Raw genomic sequence first — 20,000 nt, 5'->3', positions numbered from 1 at the left:
CGTAGGAGCCGGGACATTAACCTTGGTTCAAGTGACAATTGTTTTGCCTTACGGCCAGGGAAGAAATTGATTGAAAAGTGCATTCTCGCAATTACGTTGAAGAAATGCACTTCACAGGAACAATTACATTAACTGATGACACAACCCTCGCAACACATGCAAGTTGTAGGACAGATGTCACACTATGCAAGGTATGAAAAATTCCTTGCAACGTTGAGAAAAGGATTGCGACTTAAGGAACTAGAGTCTACTTCCTGTTTCATTAGGAAGAATTTCACGCAACTCGTGTCACCATGACGTTGCAGGACAGTTAACTGGAAAATTGCAAAGTGTAAGTTAGATTCGATTTTCTCCAGGTCACCTTTGGAAAACTCATTCTGCGTGAGAAATACATGTTCCTTTAGATTACCTTTGGCTCTTGTCCTTATGCTTTAATCTCTTTCATGCCCGTACTATTTTTTCAGGCTTCTTTCGTAACTGTACGTAGAAGTCACTCAGTCGAAGTATGACATCATATCGTATCGTATCGTATCGTACCGTAATATTGTAGCCAAACTTCCTTCTTCCCCTTGTTTCAGCAGACCCTGAAAAAAGCTCCTTGTGTACTCACATTATCTCCGCTTAATTAAAACGTTGAATTTTGCTAATTTCACATGTTTTTTGCTGAGGAAATGGGGAAATTTGAATTGAATGCAACACCTTCGTGGCGACATGGGTGTAATATCGAAATTGACGAAGATTTGGAAAACGACGATCGACGACCCGTATATATATACGACCCCTCGCCATAGGGGAGGGGCAATGAAACGCAATAAACGAAAAGAGCAAGATCTTTTAAAAGAAACGCACCAGAGGAATATCATTTTGCTATTTACAAGTGCAGCCGAGAAGTTGAATCAAGGACTACAAGAGTCAATTCAACAAGTGGGCAGGGGCCCGTTTCTCGAAAGTCCCGAAACTTTACGGGCCATTTTCGGGTGTGACAATTTACTTTGTATCTCAAGAACGGAGAGGATTTAAGTTGCAAAAATTCACAGTCATTTTGTGTTTTGTTACCTTGAAAACGTGTCAAAATATCAACTTTCCAAAACAAGTGGTTGGCAGCTTCACAAATGGCTTTTCGGGTCCGAAAAGTTTTCGGGACTTTCGAGAAACGGGCCCCAGGACAGGTCGTGAACCCGGGATGTTCGGGTCCAAAGTCAAGCTCCCTAATCACTGCAACACACTACCTCCTCTCTCCCCCAGGGAAAATAACATATCAAACTCCACATGCCAAAGCACATAGTTTCTGTTGTTGTTTTATTGGCGAGTCATCACAGGGTTTTCGTTTTTAAGTCTTTGTTTTCCACCCTAAGGAAAACAAAGTGATTCATCTGAAATGACCTGCACGTCAATGTAAACAATAACAAGAAAAACAACAGAAATTTTGTGTTCTAGAAGCCTAGGGTTGTTTTGAACAAAGTAGTCTCTCGTCTCTCTCTGTGTGGTTAAAAGCCTATTAAACCAAAAGACGAATTCTTGTTAATATTTCAAATATTTTCACAATTTCTTGCAAAGACACATTAAGCCTCATTTACACTAGCAAGGTTTCCTTGACACGTTTTCCTTGACAAATTTTCCTTGGCAGTGTAAATGGAAAAATATGACAAGTTTTCCCTTGTCAAGTGTCCTTTTAATGTTCAAGCATGCTAGTTTTGAACAAGGACACTTGTCAAGGAAAAACTTGACTGTCAAGGACGATATTTAATTTGCTAGTGTAAATTACTTGTCAAGTGCACTTTTCAAGGAAAACTTGTCATATTTTTCATTTACACTACCAAGGAAAACTTGTCAAGGAAAGACTTGTCAAGGAAAACTTGCTGGTGTGTACAGTTGTCAAGTTTTCCTTGACAAGTAGACTTGTCACGGAAAACTTGCCAGGTTAAAGCCGCGGCTACACGAGCGATGTTTTGCTCGCGCTGGTGATGCGATTTTTTCAAACTTTGTCGCGTCGCCGGCGCGAGATGAAAATAGCACGTGTAGCCACCCTTGAACTGGCGACGCGACAGATGAAAAAATCGCAAGAAAAATGTCGCCAGAGTTGAAACTTTCGCGACAAAATTGCAGAGATAGTTGCCGTGTAGCAAAGCTCCTACTTTTTGCCCGCGCTTGCGACGCGACTAAAAACTATTTAGCCAATGAAATTAAAGTAGGAATGTATGCTTTTAGTGCCCAGGTCTCTTGAAGTCTGCGATTCGCGCGCCCTTCAATTTCTCGCCAAAATTTGTCACAAGTGTAGCCACCCTGGCGCGCAGGCCAGACTTAAACGTCTGTTTCGACTTTCCTTTGATCCGTGTATCTATAGCTTTAAATACCCGTAAAACGGAGCTGTGACCGTGACAGAGCGAGGGGGGTAAAGGGTGCACCGTCAACTTCCATTGATACCAGCCTCGTAGCTGAGGGAACTACTGACGTTAAATAAAGTTACTTTTAATTACCTTTTTACCTTTAACTCTATATAGTTTACAAATAACAATTTTACTTGGGCTCTTGGCCTCACGTTTTCAATAGGAACTTTGAGGCTAAACATACCCAAGCCTTAATCAGTATTTTTTCTATATCTACAGTATTATGTGATTGCCTTATTGTGTCTTAACAATAGTATCTGCATGTTACACAAAATGTCATTTTTATAGAAATCATTCGAACAGATTAGCTGCGAACACAAAACTGCCGATAGAAAAGACCTAAAAAAGGTCGTTTATTTGATAAAAAAGACTTCAAGAAAAACAGGAGTCCATTGCTCAGAAGTCTCGATCCGCAATGGAATGCGGCTGATCACTTTTCGGTATTATGTATTTAAAAAAACGTGGCGGTATTGTGTTGTTTGCACGATCCACGATTTTGCCTAAAGCACGAAAAATCCGCGATCCACTATTTTGCATCAAGCACAATCAATCCAATCTCTCGTGCGGTTACTTGGTTCGAGGCAAATCAGAGGCGTTGTGGTCACGAGACCCAACCTGATTGGTCATAATTTGGTGGGAACCGTATTCTAAATTAAGATGCAGTAAAGTGATTGGCTAAGGCCAAATAGCAGAGGTCTACACTTCTGGTTATGAGCTTCTGGCAAAAATGATTAAATAGGTTTAGTTATGTGGCTGGGTTGGTGTTTGACTGCATGGGCAGGTCGTGTGTTGTCACCAGTGGGCCTTGCTGTTTCTTCCAGCGTTGATAGAACACCGCTGCTACTACGCCTATCACTACACCAATCAAAATCATGCCAATTGCAAGCAACGCCACGCCCCATGTTGCCATACCATGCTCTACAAAAAGGTGACGAAACAAAAATGTCAGTTCATCAATTAGACTTTCTTATCACATATGAGGCCTGTACCCACGCAACATTGAAAGGGGTTTTGGATGGGCTTAAGAAGGACGTAGGGGGCTTAAATCCGGAATGACTATAATAAACACAGAAAAGCTAAACGAATTACAATACGTTATTTATTTTCCAATTGTTTTGTCATGTTTGACCGTTTTTCTGCTAGAGACGCAAAATGCGTCTGGACGACTTTGGGCAATTTTATTATTTTACAGCGTCATTTAGTTACTCATTTTTTTTGCCATATATAAAGACAGACGAGAGGCGCATTATGCTGCTTCGGCTGCTGGGATATGAATAGTTGCTGAACATAACTGAACACCTCCTATTTAACCAATCATGGCGCGTGAAAAGAGCTATTAATTTCTGTCAGAATGCAAACAATCATATATTAAAAAAAAAAAACTTCTTTTTTTTGTTTCCTGCTTGTATAACAAAGTCTCATAGCTAACCCGAAAATGATTATCATTGTTGCTTTATAATCATATGGGCAATTTATATTTTCTTGTTGAGTCACTCAAATCATTCAGTAACAATTAAGGGTAACAACTTCGTTCCCGAGACCTTTTCCTTCGCTTTTCTCGTTCCACCCTAAAGTGAAGGGAAAAGTCCTGGGAACGAGGGAGCGATGAGTCAACAAATTTATCGGGCGATAAAAAGATGGTTTTCATCTGACGTCACAGCAGGCAATGTAGGTTCACAGAACAATAGAAAAAAAAGGTCTTTTTGGAATTTGACTATTATAATGAAAATTGCTATTGTTTTGTGCACCAACCTGGCCGCCTTATCACGTGATTGAAACCATCTATAGTAAATTCAGAGCAAATTAGGAATTAACGATAATTGTTATTTCACAAGTAGAGACTGGGTTGCAAATCTATCGGGCTCCGGTAATCTCCTACCTGAAACATCAGCGGAGTGGGTGAATTTTAGAATCCGCTGTGGACATGACATCTTGGTGACGTCATTGGTCACGGCTAAGATGACGTCAGTAGTCTTCTGCAAGAATTGCAGCATTCGAGGAGTTACTCTTGAAAGCGTGTCGCAATCCTCGTGGTAACAGGAAGTCATGTGGCCCCTGAGGTCGGCGGTGTCACTGAGGAAAATAGCGCTCAAGGATGGGATGCTTTCCCAAAATGATACGTGATCACTTCTCAAAAAGTCACCCATGACGTAGTACGCATAAGCAGAAAGCTTTGAAGGTTGGCCTTGGAAAGGAAGTTTCACCGAATACATAGTAGTCTTGTCCTTTAGGTCTGCAAGTTTTTTTTTAAGAAGAACAGCAACCGACCTTTAACTCCTACTTTTGAGTTAACCGTTACTAAGGCAACAGAGACAGTAAATAGAGGGAAGGAAAAGTAAACATTACTTCCCTTTACATCTGCGATTGTATGTGGGTTAGTTTTATTCGACCTGACTCCGAGGGTTTTTCTCCGTACTCTGTTTTTCCTTCGTCATCAAAAGTTGAGGACGGTAAACTACATCTAGCTGCGGTGCTGTGCTCCACAGCAAGATTTAATTTGAGGGTCACAAGTTAAAACTGTTTAGTTAAGGTTAACGTGTCACCCTCGTTTTTAAAGACTACTCTTGTGTATTTCATAGTATTGCATAAACAAAAAATTGAAAGGTTCCTGCTCATTAACAATTAATGTTAGAAAACGATCTTAAAGCTCGTAGCATGCATGGTACTAATTTAGATTCGGTTATATCTTGTCGCTGTTGAGCAGAGTACGATAAATAATTGTACATAAATACTATGCATATTTCGCATGTAAAGAGCGTCTGTTAACGTTGTTCCTGATCAAACCTGTAGTTAAGTGACATTCTTGTTCAGGTCCGACTCGGTGTCTTAACTGCTTAATACTCTCTATCGTTTCTGCACTAAAAAACCGTTCAATCGCCGATCATATTTACTCAATAGGGAACTTAAGCATCGATTAGGCTCATGTTTATAAATACCGCCCGGCAGTTGATCTTTTCTCTTAATGCTCATAAAACGAGAGAGACCCTGGGAACGAGCTTGCAAAATCGTGGCTTAAGTTGCACCTAACCAATTTTTACTTAAGCAGAAGTTAAATATTAAACATGTATTTACCTTTGCTTCTATAGACTATCCTTAGTTTTTATTATACGAATGGAGGAGCTACCGTAGTCAAGGGGTTAATGACGTATGGCTCAGGGACCGATTAATCTCTCCCTCTTTAGATCAAAAAGAACAGGGGAACCCAAACAGAGTTTTTGCAATTTTTTTTTTCTCAAACCCTTTGATTACTATCTGGCAAAATACGTCCAGCTTTATCCACAGTCCCATCTTGTGACGTAATCAAGTTTAACGGTCAGCAAAAGGTTTGTCCACTAACTTGTTCAGAGAGAAGACATCTCTCAAACTATACCAGAATGAGCACAATTCAGTCAAGGAAACTGGAGAAACGGCCAAACAAACCATGTAACACTGACCTGAAATCTCCATGAAAAGCTTGCTCCATTACCCACCTACCTTTCTCAGCACCTAATTCTAAGGTGATGAATAGTTTCTCAGAAACTCTTCCTACCAAAATAAAGCCTACCAAATGCCCAGCAAGTTGACAAAAAAAAAAAAAAAAAAAATGAGGCAAGGAAAGCGAAAAGAGATTGAAGGAAGGAGAGAAAGCGAAAAGTGAAAGTCGAAAGTGTTGTGCTACTTTTAAAGCCAAAAACTATGTCGAAATTTTGCTTTCTGCGCATGCCGAACTTTGCAAGCGCTTATTTTGTGTACAACCTGGAAACGGAATTTTAGGGAGATTTAGCTCTTAAACATTACGACAGTGACCAAAAAACCCCTTTAACTAGCTTCAAAACGTTTTTTTCGGCCAAATCTCTAGTAGCCAAGGTTAATACGTATTTTACGAATGCGCATGCGTTCTGCACTAACTCTGCTTACCACATGAAAAAGAACAAAGAAAAAAATTCAGAACTATGGACTATCCTTAGTTTTTGTTATACAAATGAAGGAGCTGCCGTAGTCAAGGGTTAATCACGTATGGTTCAGGGACCGATTAATCTCTCCCTCTTTGGATCGAAAGTAGCACGGAAGACCCCAAACAGAGTTTTTGCATTTTTTTTTGTCAAACCCTTTGATTACTATCTGGGAAAATACGTCCAGCTTTATCCGCGGTTCCATCTTGTGACGTCATCACTTTTAACGGTGTGTTTATCCTCGCTGCTTCACTCTTAAGCTGAATATTGATATTTCGAAAATGGCCTATTAGGAGTTTTAGGCTTTCAGACTTTTAATTTCGCGTGTTGTTTTACATGGAACATCAGTGGCTTCATAGCTTAGTTGGTTAGAGTGTCGCACCGACATCGAGTGGTTACGAGTTCAAAGCCCTCCAGGCTTCTCTATACAATTGCTAAAATTGGGTTCATAATTGCGAGGATCATAGCTTCACTTGATTTCATATCCACAGTTAAATATATGATTCATTTCATATATCATTTCGTTCATTTCCTAAACTCTCCGTTGAAATTCTTAGGGCGTTAGACTGGAAACAGATAAAGATAAGTGGTGTGAGAAATCCTCACAAAGCCACCATGATGATATGTTCAGTTCAAAATTTTTAACGGCCTGGCACCTCCCTGCCTCACAAAAATGTTTACTTTTAAGATAAAGTTTCTCAACAATTACCAATTGAGTTCTTCCGGATATGGACCTTGAGCTCTCTAAATGCAGAAACAACAGAAAATTGCGTTTAGCAGGGCCAAGATCTTGAGTAATCTGTCCCTTAATTCAAAAGGAATAATGTCTTACAAAAAATCCTATCGATTATGAAAATTCTTCATTTTTTATGTGGTCGGTATACAGAGTACAATTGAAGTTGAAGCGGAAAAAGGCAAAGCGAGAAAGAGTACTCCCTACGTCTTCTATCGATTTTTTTTTTCGCGCTCGCTCTTTCATCAATTCAGGCCAACCATCTGAGAGCCTGAAAAATGATATTAACAGAGGAGCCGAGGTCGTGCGCGGGGCACCATGGTTAAGAAAATATGGTAACCCATTGGTGCGACAAGTCCCACCCCCCACCCGACAAGTCGTCCGACCATCCAACTGTACGTTAAACTGTTCATGTAAGTCAATGCGTGAAATGTCGCACTGCTGGAACCAGGGTCTTTTGGCAGGAAGTTGCATGGTTTAGTAAAACAAACAAAAGTATTGAAGACAACCAGAATAAACGAAATGAGTTAAGCATTTCTTTAATATGCCGTAAAACGAGGAAAGAATTAAGAGAAAAAGAGCAAAAAGACTAGTAAGCAGGTGACGAGTAAGTGATACTCAACGGGAAAGAGATGGACTGAGAGCAGGAGAAAACAGGGGAAATATCAGTGACAAACCATGAGTGAGAGAGAGGGGGGAGTGGGGGGAGGGGGCAGGGAGAAAGAAAGAGAGAGGAAGACTGAAGATTCCGAAAAAAGAGACGAACTTATATTGACGAGCAGAGAAAGAAAGAGCAATCACGAGCGCGAGAAAACAGGCTGAATAATAATGACGAAAAACTGCGAAAAGCACAAGAAAGAGCATGGAAAAATAGACTACACTATAGTAGTGAGCAGGCCAGACTGGTCGTATGATAAGCAGACTTGAAAACAAAAACATAAATAAATACAAATTGAGGAGCTCTGCTCAGTTAAAAAAAAAAGAAAAAAAAAAAAGAAAAAAAAAGAACAAAAAACAAAAAATAATAACTTGCATGACCAGAAAATGGAGCGAACTTTTCTCGAGTAATTGAAAATCCCTTTATAGTACGTTTCGCCCGTTCGGGCTTCTTCAGCAATACTGCACAAGATAATGAATACTTGGAATAAAAATTCGTAAAACTAGTCTGGACTTTTACAATGGAAAAATTATGTAAATACATATGATAGATAATTATCGTAAAATACATGTTAAAAATAGACTATAAAATATAAAGCCATAATAAGCAGCTAATAGGGTGTTGATTGATTCACTATGGCTAGTGATTAAAAATGACGCTGAGCGGCTGGCTTGGTGTTAATTATAGCAAATCCTATTTTTCGAATTGAACATGTACCTTTAACTTTGTTTTACGATAATTATCTATCATATGTATTTACATAATTTTTCCATTGTTTTTTACATATAAAAGTCCAGACTAGTTTTACGAATTTTTATTCCAAGAATTTATTATCTTGTACAGTATTACTGAAGAAGCCCGAACGTGCGAAACGTACAATAAAGGGACTTTCAATTACACGAGAAAAGTTCGCTCCATCTTCTGATCATGCAAGTTACCGGCTGGATCCTTTTCCCAAGTGGCATCATCGTTGGCCATCCAACAGCGTTCACACATTTATATATATATATATAGCTGGAGTTTTGAAAACAAGGTCGTGTTTTATTTTGTTTTGAAAAAAAGATCAAACTTTGCTGCCAAATCCAAAATCCAAACAATTCATTAGACCTCTCTATGGGAGGCTTAGGGAAGTAAATGTTGAGCCATCGGGTGGGGAAAAAAGTTAAAGATTTCCATTGTTAAAACAAGTAGTATTTTTCACGTTGTCGTGTTAACCACGAATTGGGTAGCTCCTACTCTACTATTAAAACTACACGTAACCCACAATTGGTCACAAGTCCTCGATTCTCTCTGACGAAGGGCTAACGCTCGAAACGTCGGCTTTTAGAATCTCTGTACGGTGGCCAATTTACATTATCAACTACTTCTTCCCCACCGACGCAGCACCACAGTTTCTTTAGGAACTTCCACCTTCATTCATTTGTTGGATTTATGCATGAGAGATATATAGCTGAAGTTTTCAAAACAAGGTCAAGGTTAATGCCATATCCAAAGAGCAACTGGTGAGTTCGATTCCCACTCACGGCATAAGGCCATCCCCTTTTTTTACTCCGTTTCGCGTCGTCCGATCGACCAAAATTTTTGGCATTTTCAAAAAAAAAAAAAAAAAAAAAAAGCTAACGACGTTTTAAAGCCATTTTATGTAGCAAATGAGTTTCGATGGTGGATCCTTTTGCCCACGCTGTCTTAATTTTGCAACAACCTTCACCAACGTTTCCGCCATATTGATTTTGGGTTCATGTCTTGTTGTTTTCCTGGCTCCACAGCTATTATGCTGGGGTACCAGGGCTCCGATTCCGAGAATGCTTATGATTTTTTTTAGGCTTTTTTTTTTTTCAATCCGACCGACCGACCCGATATCAGGACTCGCATTCGACGGTAAACAAAAAAAAAAAAAAAAAAAAAAAAAAAAGGAATGGCCTAATATGTTTTTCATTAAAAATGGATCAGTTAGTTGTTCGCTGTTACTATTTCTACATTCAAATCACTTAACATTTGTAGCAAAGCGTTGTGTATCCTTCGGATCCTACTAGCTTGTGACTACATCGTTGGATTTTAAGCCTTGTTGATTAAAAAACAAAAACAAAAACAAAAAAACAAAACAAAGAAAAAAAAAAAATATATATTATATATATATATTATATATGCGTATAAGATAGATTTGTATCAATTGCAAAAATGAAAATTGTTTCTCAATGGCCGAAATTGCCCGAACGGCTTACTATTGACACAACAGCTGACTAACTCTCAAGCTTCATTGGACGCACTCGAAGGTCTGAGTAAAAACAACGCAAATTGGGGCAATTTCGGGGCGGCTAAAAATATCGACTGATGTACATATTACCCAGTGGAAGATGGCTTTGTTCGTCCCTATGACTCGATGACATGTTTCATTATCGCAGTTCCAGCTACAGTGTCATGCTTGTTCAAAACAGCAGCAATTAAACTCTGATTGCGACTAGTGATAAGCTTGTCAATTGATCATGAAACGTACGTCAACATGGACAAATCGGGATTAATAGACTTGAAAGCATTGGAAGAAATTAGTTTTGGCCTGGTTTAAATTTCGTTCTTCGCGTGTTTTATGTTAATAAATATGTATATATATGTACAAAAAATATTTATTTGAACAGACCCTTCCACGGTTTTTGACCGCTATCTTGGCTAGGGGCAAACACGGCTAAATGTACAGTAAATGTATGGGATTTTGGCCGACTTTGAAACGCTGTAGCGCCGCTAAAAAGAGACAGATTTCCAACTTTTGCCATGACTTTAAATAGTTTTACTGATATCATTCATTCAACAGAAAATAAGGCCATTAAGGAAGGTATGACGTCTGTAAATTCGAACAATATATCTTCTCATGTTGCTTCTAATTTCGTGGCAATTTGCCGTAAATGATTTTAGATGGGTTTGTATGAAACCTTGAAAAACTCGTTTATGGTCGTTGTAGCCTGAATCTGTTCTTCGTATTTCCTCAAAAAAATTTCAGTGTAAATATCTTTTAAAAGGCACTATCACTGTGGAAATCCATCTCTTTTTAGCGGCGCTACAGCAGTTCAAAGTCGGCCAAATAGTCAACCAAGATGGCGCCAAAAACTTTGAAAGGGTCTATTCTCTTTGCTTGTGTTGGTCAACCCCGGATTTCAGCAGTCGGAACAAAAAATAAAAAATAAAAAATAAAAAAAACAAACAAACAAGCAAAAACAAAGCAAGATCACAAGGGACAAAAAGGAATTCTCCTTCGTCGAAACGTGGGTAAGATTGTTTTGTAACAGTAGTTTTTGCAGGTGTCGCTAAATGAAGCTCAGTCCAAGACTTTCTTTTTGTTGACTTTGCTGTCTATCAAATTTACCAAGTTTGAATGTACTTTCTTATCCTTAAGTTAATTGCATTAATTTTACATCGTAAATCTCTATTACACAGAACAATCCAACAATAATGTACTTTTTCAACAGAAATCGTGTTCAAATAAATGGTCCTCGGTGATAATTGCGCGTCAAACGGTTAGGTTAAAATCCCTATTGGTAAGCTATTGACAGGTTTCCCTAATATTAATGGATTAATGCAACGTTAATTTTGATGTAAAAGGGCAGGCACACAGCCAACTTTCTCGGCTGCAGGTGCTTCATTCATTTCTCATAAGTCCCATGTTGGTTGAGGTCATTTCTTTTACGTTCTGCCTGCACGTTTCCTTCAGTTCCAGTGCTTCCATAAATCAAGGTGAGGATTTCCTTATAGCCTTTCAAATAAATTATGTCTTCATATTCAGTTTCGAAAAAGTGTTGCAAGTGTTCGGCACAGAAATGAGTTCGAGACAGCCAGTGAACATTTTTCCGGGAACCAATATGTCGCTTGCAAGTTCTTGAAAGATATTTTTTAGCTAAAAATATATAAAATTATAAAGGAACATGAAACAATAATGGTGAAGGTGTTATGAAGAAATATGCTGATCGAGAAGGCCAATATGGAAAATATGCCTTAAATTAAGTACTAAAACATGAGAACTACTTTACAAAAACTGAATAGCAGATAAGAGTCCCAGGGAAGAATCGATCAAGCCTATGGCTACCATAACTGAACAGGTTGGATACTAAAACTAGCTACCTACATATGTTACGTTCTTATAAACACAGTCAGCGAAACTGTTCGTGCCTTCTCATGATCACAACCGAATTCACAAATTGTTTTGTTCTTCCTTAGCAACATCATTTCAGCTTCTTCAAACGTCTTCGATGTGGTTAGAAGTGATTTACCCGAATTTTGAATGATCGATGTCACTCTTATTGGAGAGTAAACTATCGGTCCTAAAATTACGGTACGTGCTTTAGTTTCACAATCAAAAACTGTGACGAAAAAAGGGAATGACCAACTATGCAAATGCATCTGACCGTTTCCTGTTTCAGGCGACGACGAAAACGCCTCAAAATAAAATGGCTTTTATGAGCAAAAAAAGGCTCTGCATTCCCTGCACGTTTATAAACGGTTCTCGTCTTGATAACGACGTGAGATAAAAAAAAAAAAAATTATGTGAAGAACACGAGCCTCGCATATTAAATATTAATTTTTTTTCTTCACATATCCACATCACTAGTCATGACATTTTTTTCTGGTTTTCCATGCTGGAATAAATCGCTAAATGATTACAATAGCGCCAAGTAAATTTTTAGTTCACCTTCTCGTATCCGATGCCTTCGTACTTGTTTACTTAATTAAGCTTAATATAAGACGTCTTAGACTTTCTCGTGTTCTCTTTCTATAGATGAACGAGTAAGATGGCTAACTATTCCTTGGATAAGCAAAATAACACGCTTGAAGGACGATTAACGACAATTTCTCCATCGGAGTGCATTGCTTGGCTTACAGTACTTTGCACAATAGGTATTGCCATAGTAACGGTCAATGGCCTTGCAGTCATTGTTTACCTCAAAGAGCCCAGTCTTCGCAAGCGTAGCATGTACTTGGTGATCAGCAGACATGTTTGTTGGAGGCGTCTCGCTGAGCATACGCGTGTTCAATTCAGGACGTAGTTGTAGCGTTTGGGAGAGCCATTTGTCGCCAGCCGGGGAAAGTATGTTAATTGCTATCCTTTTCGTCTTCGCAGGAGCCTCGGTGACACACCTTGCTGTTATTTCTTTGGAGCGAGTGCACGCCACGTTTCGTCCATTAAAGCATCGTCTCCTCAAAAAGTGGATCTTTGGCGCGTCTGTTGCGGCCGCTTGGTTAATTGGTGTGATAAACTCCGCTTACCTGTACCTGGATATAATTTTTAAATTAAAAGGTCCTTGGGAATTTTACTCATATTTGTCACTAGCGGCCTGTTGCTTTTTTATTATCATTGTTTCATATTCATCGATCGTTGTTAAAATGTATTGCGGAACTTATCCTCACTACCATGGCGCAGTAAGTCGAGAAAGAAAACTGACCAAGACACTTTTCATAATGACACTTGTATCTTCAGCGTTGTTGCTACCGTACATTCTTTCTTATTTTCTCATATTCTCCAAAAAACCTTTTCATGCCTTTTCTAGTCAAGCAAATCATTTGCGTTTCTTTTTGGTTTCTTTAGTCTATGCCAATTCCGTAGTCAATCCCATTATGTATGCCTATAGAATGCCAGAATTTAAAAGAGCTATGTCTTCAGTCTTGGGCTGTAGACCAAGTGCTCAGGTTTTTCCTCAGAGTGATTCTTAACTTTTATAACTTTTGCTTCTGATCATCTCAATCTCCTCGAATTGGGTATCAATTTATCGAAGCATTTTCTCCGTTATAGATGCTCTTATGAAAGGACTGCGCCATCTCGCAATTCATGGTGTAATATACAGTCGCTTAATATCGTCATCAGCAATTAGCAAACCTTGACCGCATTTTATATCATATAAATGCTCTGACAACGCACTGTAGATAGCTGAATTGTTAAAAGTACCAGTTGAACTGGAAAGTGCGTATTAATTTACGGTACCACTACTTAAAATAAACAAGAGAGAATTAGGTAAGAGTGTTCTTATGGAATAGGTGTGCTCCCCAACACAGTCACAAATGATTCTATTTTTAGAACACTTTCCCGCAAAAATTAGTTGTCATGTCCCTGAAAACCCAAAGGTATCCCAAGCTCCCATGGTTTGTATGGGGAATTTAGCGATCGTTATTTAGGGCTTTAAAATAGAAATAAAAATACATCAAAAATTCTTACCTTGCCTCCTTGTCTTATTTATGGTATGTTCTTCGCATCTTTGACCGTTTCAGCGCGATTCTAGGGAGTTTTAGTTCTACCGTTGCTCTCTCGTTCATATGATTTCCAAAGGTTGCATGTTGGTTATTTGGTGGGGGCGGTCTCGCATACCCACCGAGGGAAATCAGCCGTAAATTCACTCCAAACGCTCATGTTGCCTCCAGATTTAGCCCAGTTAAAATCCTCCTCTAACTAATGGCTTCCTCTACCGGACAAAAACAACCTCGGTGCAGGAATATCCGCTCGCTAATCTAACGACTCCCTTCCATCAAGGACCGTCGACGATGCTTTGCCACGAAGTTCCGTGCACGGCAGTATTTTCCTGAGAAGGGCCTCACGTTGTACTTGTCATTGAGACTAAAGCCTTGTCGCCCACCCTGTGTGTAACAAATTTGAACCTTGGACCCAGTCGGTAATGTGTTTTTCCGACGGTTTCGTGCACGGAACATCACAGGTAGCCCAAGCTGTGTGTTGTGTTTTGAATTTAGCGAGCTTGTATGGCTAGTTTGAGTTGATACAAATCAGAAGGCTTAATAAAATAAATGAGCACTACTAGTCAGGGAGCATATGTCGCGAAATTAAGCCCTGTGGGAATTTCGTGATGAAAGCAAACCCGAGCAGCATTGTTTTATTGAGGTTTAAAATCACGAGGCGTAGCGGAGTGTTTTTAGACCCGATAAAACACGTGCTGCGAGTTTTTTGAACGGCTTAAAAAACATTCCACAATGAGCGTGTCCGTCTGGACTCAAAACAATGGTTCAAATTGTGAGAGGCGAATATTAGCATTCAAGAAAAACAAGCTATGCCTTATTAGTATTCTTTATATAAAGAATACTAACGAGGAGTGTTTTATCGAGATATAAAGCTCATACACGTGACGTTTTACCGATGTTTTGATAGGCTGTTAGGCTCATGAATTATTAACGAGCTTTTTTAAGGGGACCATAAGGAACATGCCAAATGTTGTCGGCAATTTTGTGGCGTGCACCGACGGCTTTTATGGGGAGTTCAAAGTGTGACCCACAGAGTCCATCATGGAAACGAGGCTTGACCTTCAGATGCATTGTAGCCATCGTCAGTGGCGGCGAATCTTCGACAAAATTCTCATATTTTAAATATACCTTATTCACGATGGCCGCTATTATCATGCAAATTAGCTTCACACTTCTGAGGGGGAAACAACAAAAGTTCGAGAGGTTGTAACGAACATCTTAGCCACACAGATGATTTGTTTCACATTCACTGAATGTTTATCACGTAAGTAGTAAAGTAGAATGATTACACAAGTTACTTCGATGTGTTTTTAGTGAAAAATGAGCAGATAACGAAGTAGAAAGTCAAAATATCGGAGGCGATCAAAAGATATAAAATTATTACAAAAGGTACTTAATTCTAAATTCTAAAATGTACTTTTAGCAATGTTATTTTAATATTTCGACAAGCCGATTTTCCGCAATTTGCCCTTTTCCCAATGTTTGCCCCCCAGCATAACAGCTGGCTAATTTGCACTGCCACTGCGATCTCTCCGTATGAGTTTATAATAGCCATTGATGTGACCCTCGTCATCCAGCAAGACATTCCTAGTTAAGTGCGTTTATGATAAGGTAAGAATGTCTAGGTTGGTATGCTCGGTAAGGATTTTCACCTCGGAAAGGTCCCTCAATAGCCCACGTACATTGGAATGGCCGATAGAAACAAATCGACTACAGTATGGTGTCCGTGGTTCGCGAGAAAAAAGGATAATCTTGAATATCTTACGTGAATCAAAACGCCACGAACTGAAATTTTCACTGAAGATAGAGTTTTCGTATCTTACAAGGAAAGGTTACGTTTATACAAACGTTGGCCGTGTAGCACTTATGTAATGTAGGGCTAACGCTCACATGGTTCATATGGGATTGAAATCTAGCACTTCACATTACACTCTATTCAGTTAACTCTGTTTTCGTATCTTACGATAGTTTTTAATTGGCAAGTTCCAAACTGAAATAGTTTTCTTGTAATTCGAAAAAAGTTGAACGTAATCGCGAGGTCCTTGGTCCGCGAATCATGTAAGCAGCCCCCCAAAAATACCTGTGAATCCCGATAATTTCTGTACGAACATGAAAATTTGTTTATTCTTTATTATCCTTGATATATCTCAGCTACAGTTGTATTGGATGTCATTGTGATTATTGTTCGGGAAATAAGTACACGCTCGAAGCTATCTGGAACACAACAGTCGATTTATTGACACACCCAATTTCTTACAGCATTTGCAATTGTTTGTTCTCATCTGGTATAACAAGCGACAAGAAGACGCCGCAAAAACCTACAAATAAACCGCGAATTACACTCTGAAATAAACAACTGACGGAAAGCGATTTTTTACTCACCATTTAATTTGATGAGAACACTGTCACTACAGTAAGCACAAATCAATTCGCAGCTGGAAGTTTCTCAAGCAAAATCACGAACAGGTTCACAAAACAAAAATCAGCTCCCGCCACATGCTGGTATATCACTAGGATTGGCATGGACTAATAAATAGGGAAACTATTGTTGAGGAGTAGCCTCAACGTCCCGGGGGGCGGGGCTGAACAAAACGGAAAGCTAAACATTCTCTACATTAAAGGTTCTCGAGTTCAAAGGTTCAGAGTTCTCATTGTTCAAGAGTTCACGGTGCTTCTTCAAGGAGGCACAATTTTGTCACGGGACGGACAAGCACTGAGTTCTTCGTCTTGACTTCTGCGGTTCTTACAAATGTGTCTTGGCCAGGAACCACCCTAGTTACACGACCCAACATCAATCAGCATCGTGGTACGCTGTTATCCACAATAAGAACGAGGTCGTTAACAGCTAGATTCCTCTTGTTCAAGAGCCACTTATGGCGATGCTGCAAAGTAGGCACATACTCATAAAACAGTCAGCGAGAAACTGCGCGTGTCTCCACTGTTTGCGCGTGTACAGCTCTTCCTTGGTGAAGACACCGGGAGATACGACCAAGTCTCGTCGGTGAAACAGGCGATGATTGGGGGTGAGAGCCTCAATATCGTTGGGATCATCGCTGGAGGGACACATAGGACGGCTGTTTAAAATAGACATAACTTCAGCGAAGACGGTACGCAAGGTTTCCCGCCCAGAAAGAGCAGCTCGGTCACCAAGAACACCTTTTATAGCCTTCCTCGCGCTTCTAATGAGACTCTCCCAGACGCCCGACATGAAGCTTGCTGTCGGAGGTTGAAAATGCCACTCGGGAACAGCGCACCTGTACCAATCTGTCTCATATCTGTACAGTTCTCTCCTGATTGTTCCATCATCCAAATCCTGAATTGAACGACTAAGTTCCTTCTCAGCACCCGTAAAATTTGTCCCATTGTCCGACCATATTTTCTTAGGACTCCCACGCACTGAAATGAATCGGCGTAATGCTTGAATAAACGCGTCCGTTTCTAACGAAGCAACATCCTCAATATGGATCGCTCTACTATTGAAACAGACGAAAATGCATCCATACACCTTCACAAGGCTTCGCCCTCGTTTCACATGGAAGGGTCCAAAAATTTCTAAACCCGTGTATGTAAATGGTGGCTGATAGGGTACCAATCTCTCTGCCGGAAGATCTGTCATCACTTGCTGAATAGAAGGAGAGTTAAGCGTAGGGCAATTCTCACACTTATGCAACACTTGGCGAACCAGCGATCTAGATCTAAATAACCAAAAACACTGACGTACTGCAGACAACACATGCTCTCGACCAAAATGTCCCAGGATATGATGGTAGTAACGAACTATCAGCGTGGACACCGGGTTACTCTTCGGAAGAACCACAGGGTGAGCTGCTTCATATGCAATGGGTGCACGATGAATTCTTCCACCAACACGAATGACATCATTAACCAAGATTGGGCTTAGATTGGCTAGCTTGCTATTACTCTTTACTTTTCCACCCCCTTTAAGAGCCACATAGTCTTCATGAATGCATTCTCGCTGGACAACGCGCACAACTTCTCTGCTTGCCGACTGTAGTTCAGAAAGAGTCGGGGTCATTACAGGTACAGCGTTATGGGTTTCCCTCCAACACCGCTTGATAAAGCGCAGCACCCAAGACATCACTCGCAATAAATGAGGCCAGGATGAAAGACGCTGCAAAACGAGATCGACTTGCGACATGTTTACGCTTAATTGGACGTTTGAGGACTTTCGAAGTTCCTTGTCGTCATCTTGTACTTCTCTCACAGACACTATGGCCATGTATGTTCTGGTTGCCAGAGGAATTCCGGACCTGTTTACCACTGACAATCTGCTTGGAAGTACTCAGCACTGACCCCACGTGGGCCTTCATTAGCTGGATTCATAACAACGGGAATGTGATGCCACTGTTCAGGAGAGGTCGTTTCATGAATCTCAGACACACGATTCGCGACAAAGGTTTGAAATCGACGCGTTTCATTCTTGATGTATTGTAAGGATGTCACGGAGTCAGACCAGAAGTACGCTTCATGGACTTGGAAGTCAAGTTCTTTCAGGATTGTCTGGCTCATACGTGCTGCCAACACTGCGGGCCTGTTTACTCAAGCCGAGGCATAGTCCACTCCTTTATGGGTGCATTTTGGGTTTTCCCCATAACAAAGGAACAATGGGTCACTTCACGCTCATCAACAAATCTTAAGTAGGACACAGCGGCATAGCCATGCTGGGAGGAATCTGCAAAGCTGTGTAGTTGAAACGTCACCCGTGTGCCAAGAGTCTGGGTCTTGTGATGACGTGCGGTAACTGCTCAAGCCACATTCGCCACTGCGTGAGGTATGGTTCTGGGATTTATTGGTCCCATGGGAGCTTCTTTTTTAAGAGTTCTTGCAACAGGATCTTGGCTGAGAACACTATGGGAGAGAGGAACCCCAATGGATCAAACAGAGAGGTCACCGTTGAAAGTACTCCCCGCTTGGTAGATGGCATACACGTTGCTATGGTTTTGAACTTGAAAGTATCGGATTGCGTATCCCAGTACAAGTAGTTAGTGCACACCCAATGCTCGTTCCATTGGTAACTGATCCAGATCTAGGTCCAGATTGGGACTTGCTCTCAACTCGGATGGAATTGCTTGTAACACTTCACGACTGTTACTCGTAAACTTTGTGAGACGAAAGCCACCTTCCTTCAATAACTTGGTTAGGTCTGATGCGAGGTGAATGGCTTGTTCAGGCGTCGGAACCGACTTGAACACATTATCAACATAGAAGTTTCTACGTACTGCCTTGATGACTTCAGGGGAATAGGTCTCTTCATTGTCTTATGCTGTCAGGTTCAAAACTTTATTTGCACAACAGGGTGATAACTTGGCCCCAAAGATGTGGACCAGCATCTTGTAATCCTCGGGAGGATTGTCTACACTTCCAGTCCACCACAAGAATCTCAGGGAGTCCGTGTCACGTGGCGTCACATAAGTCTGGTAAAACATACTCTCGATGTCTGCAGAAAAGGCAATCTCGTCTTCTCGAAACCGGAATAACACGCCTGTTAAGTCATTCGTCAGAGTGGGCCCTCGCACAAGTTGCTCATTCAAAGAAGTACCACCAAATCTTGCGGCTGCGTCAAATACCACTCTCACTTTGCCAGGCTTGTTTGGATTCGTTACTGGGTGGGGAAGGTAACAAGTGGTGTTGCTGATGGTGCCTACTTCATCCTTGGTGAGCTTTCTTGCGTAACCCTTGGCTATGCAGTCTTCAATCACAGCTCTGTACTTCAGTTCCAGCTCTTGGTCAAGACCGAAGTGTTTCTGTAAAAGCTGCAATCTTGTTTCAGCGAATACTCGGTTGTAGGGAAGCACAGGGTTATCATCCTTCCACAAAACATCCATCTGGTAATTGCCGTCTCGTTTGAAGACTGAGTCATCGATTGGCCTCGGCGCTCTTTTATCTTCCACACACATGGACTTAGTTACATTCTTAGCAGTGCCATACGATTCAACCCTCCAAAATTCTTCCAACTTGTCATTTAGAGAAACATCTTGACCACTGATAAGGTTAATTTGAACACAACCAGAGGCTTGCACAATTAGCGAACCACCAAGAAAACT

General features: G+C 40.5%; 1 protein-coding gene across 1 annotated transcript in view; it reads right to left on the bottom strand.

Annotated features, from left to right (window-relative positions):
• Window positions 1-2,450: 2,450 nt before the first annotated feature.
• The window catches only part of LOC138019269 (uncharacterized protein YfbL-like), a 90,605-nt gene continuing 73,055 nt past the window's right edge, over window positions 2,451-20,000 (bottom strand). The window contains exons 6-7 of the mRNA XM_068865997.1: window positions 4,267-4,620; window positions 2,451-3,305 (exon numbers count right to left, since the gene is read on the bottom strand). Of these exons, the coding sequence (XP_068722098.1) occupies window positions 3,133-3,305; window positions 4,267-4,620 (527 nt within the window). The 3' untranslated portion in view covers window positions 2,451-3,132. The remainder of the gene's footprint in view (window positions 3,306-4,266; window positions 4,621-20,000) is intronic.

Source organism: Montipora capricornis, chromosome 10 (assembly GCF_036669925.1).
Source record: "Montipora capricornis isolate CH-2021 chromosome 10, ASM3666992v2, whole genome shotgun sequence".
NCBI lineage: Eukaryota > Metazoa > Cnidaria > Anthozoa > Scleractinia > Acroporidae > Montipora > Montipora capricornis.
The sequence above is the reverse complement of the archived record's forward strand: the minus strand, read 5'-3'. Positions and strand labels throughout refer to the sequence as shown.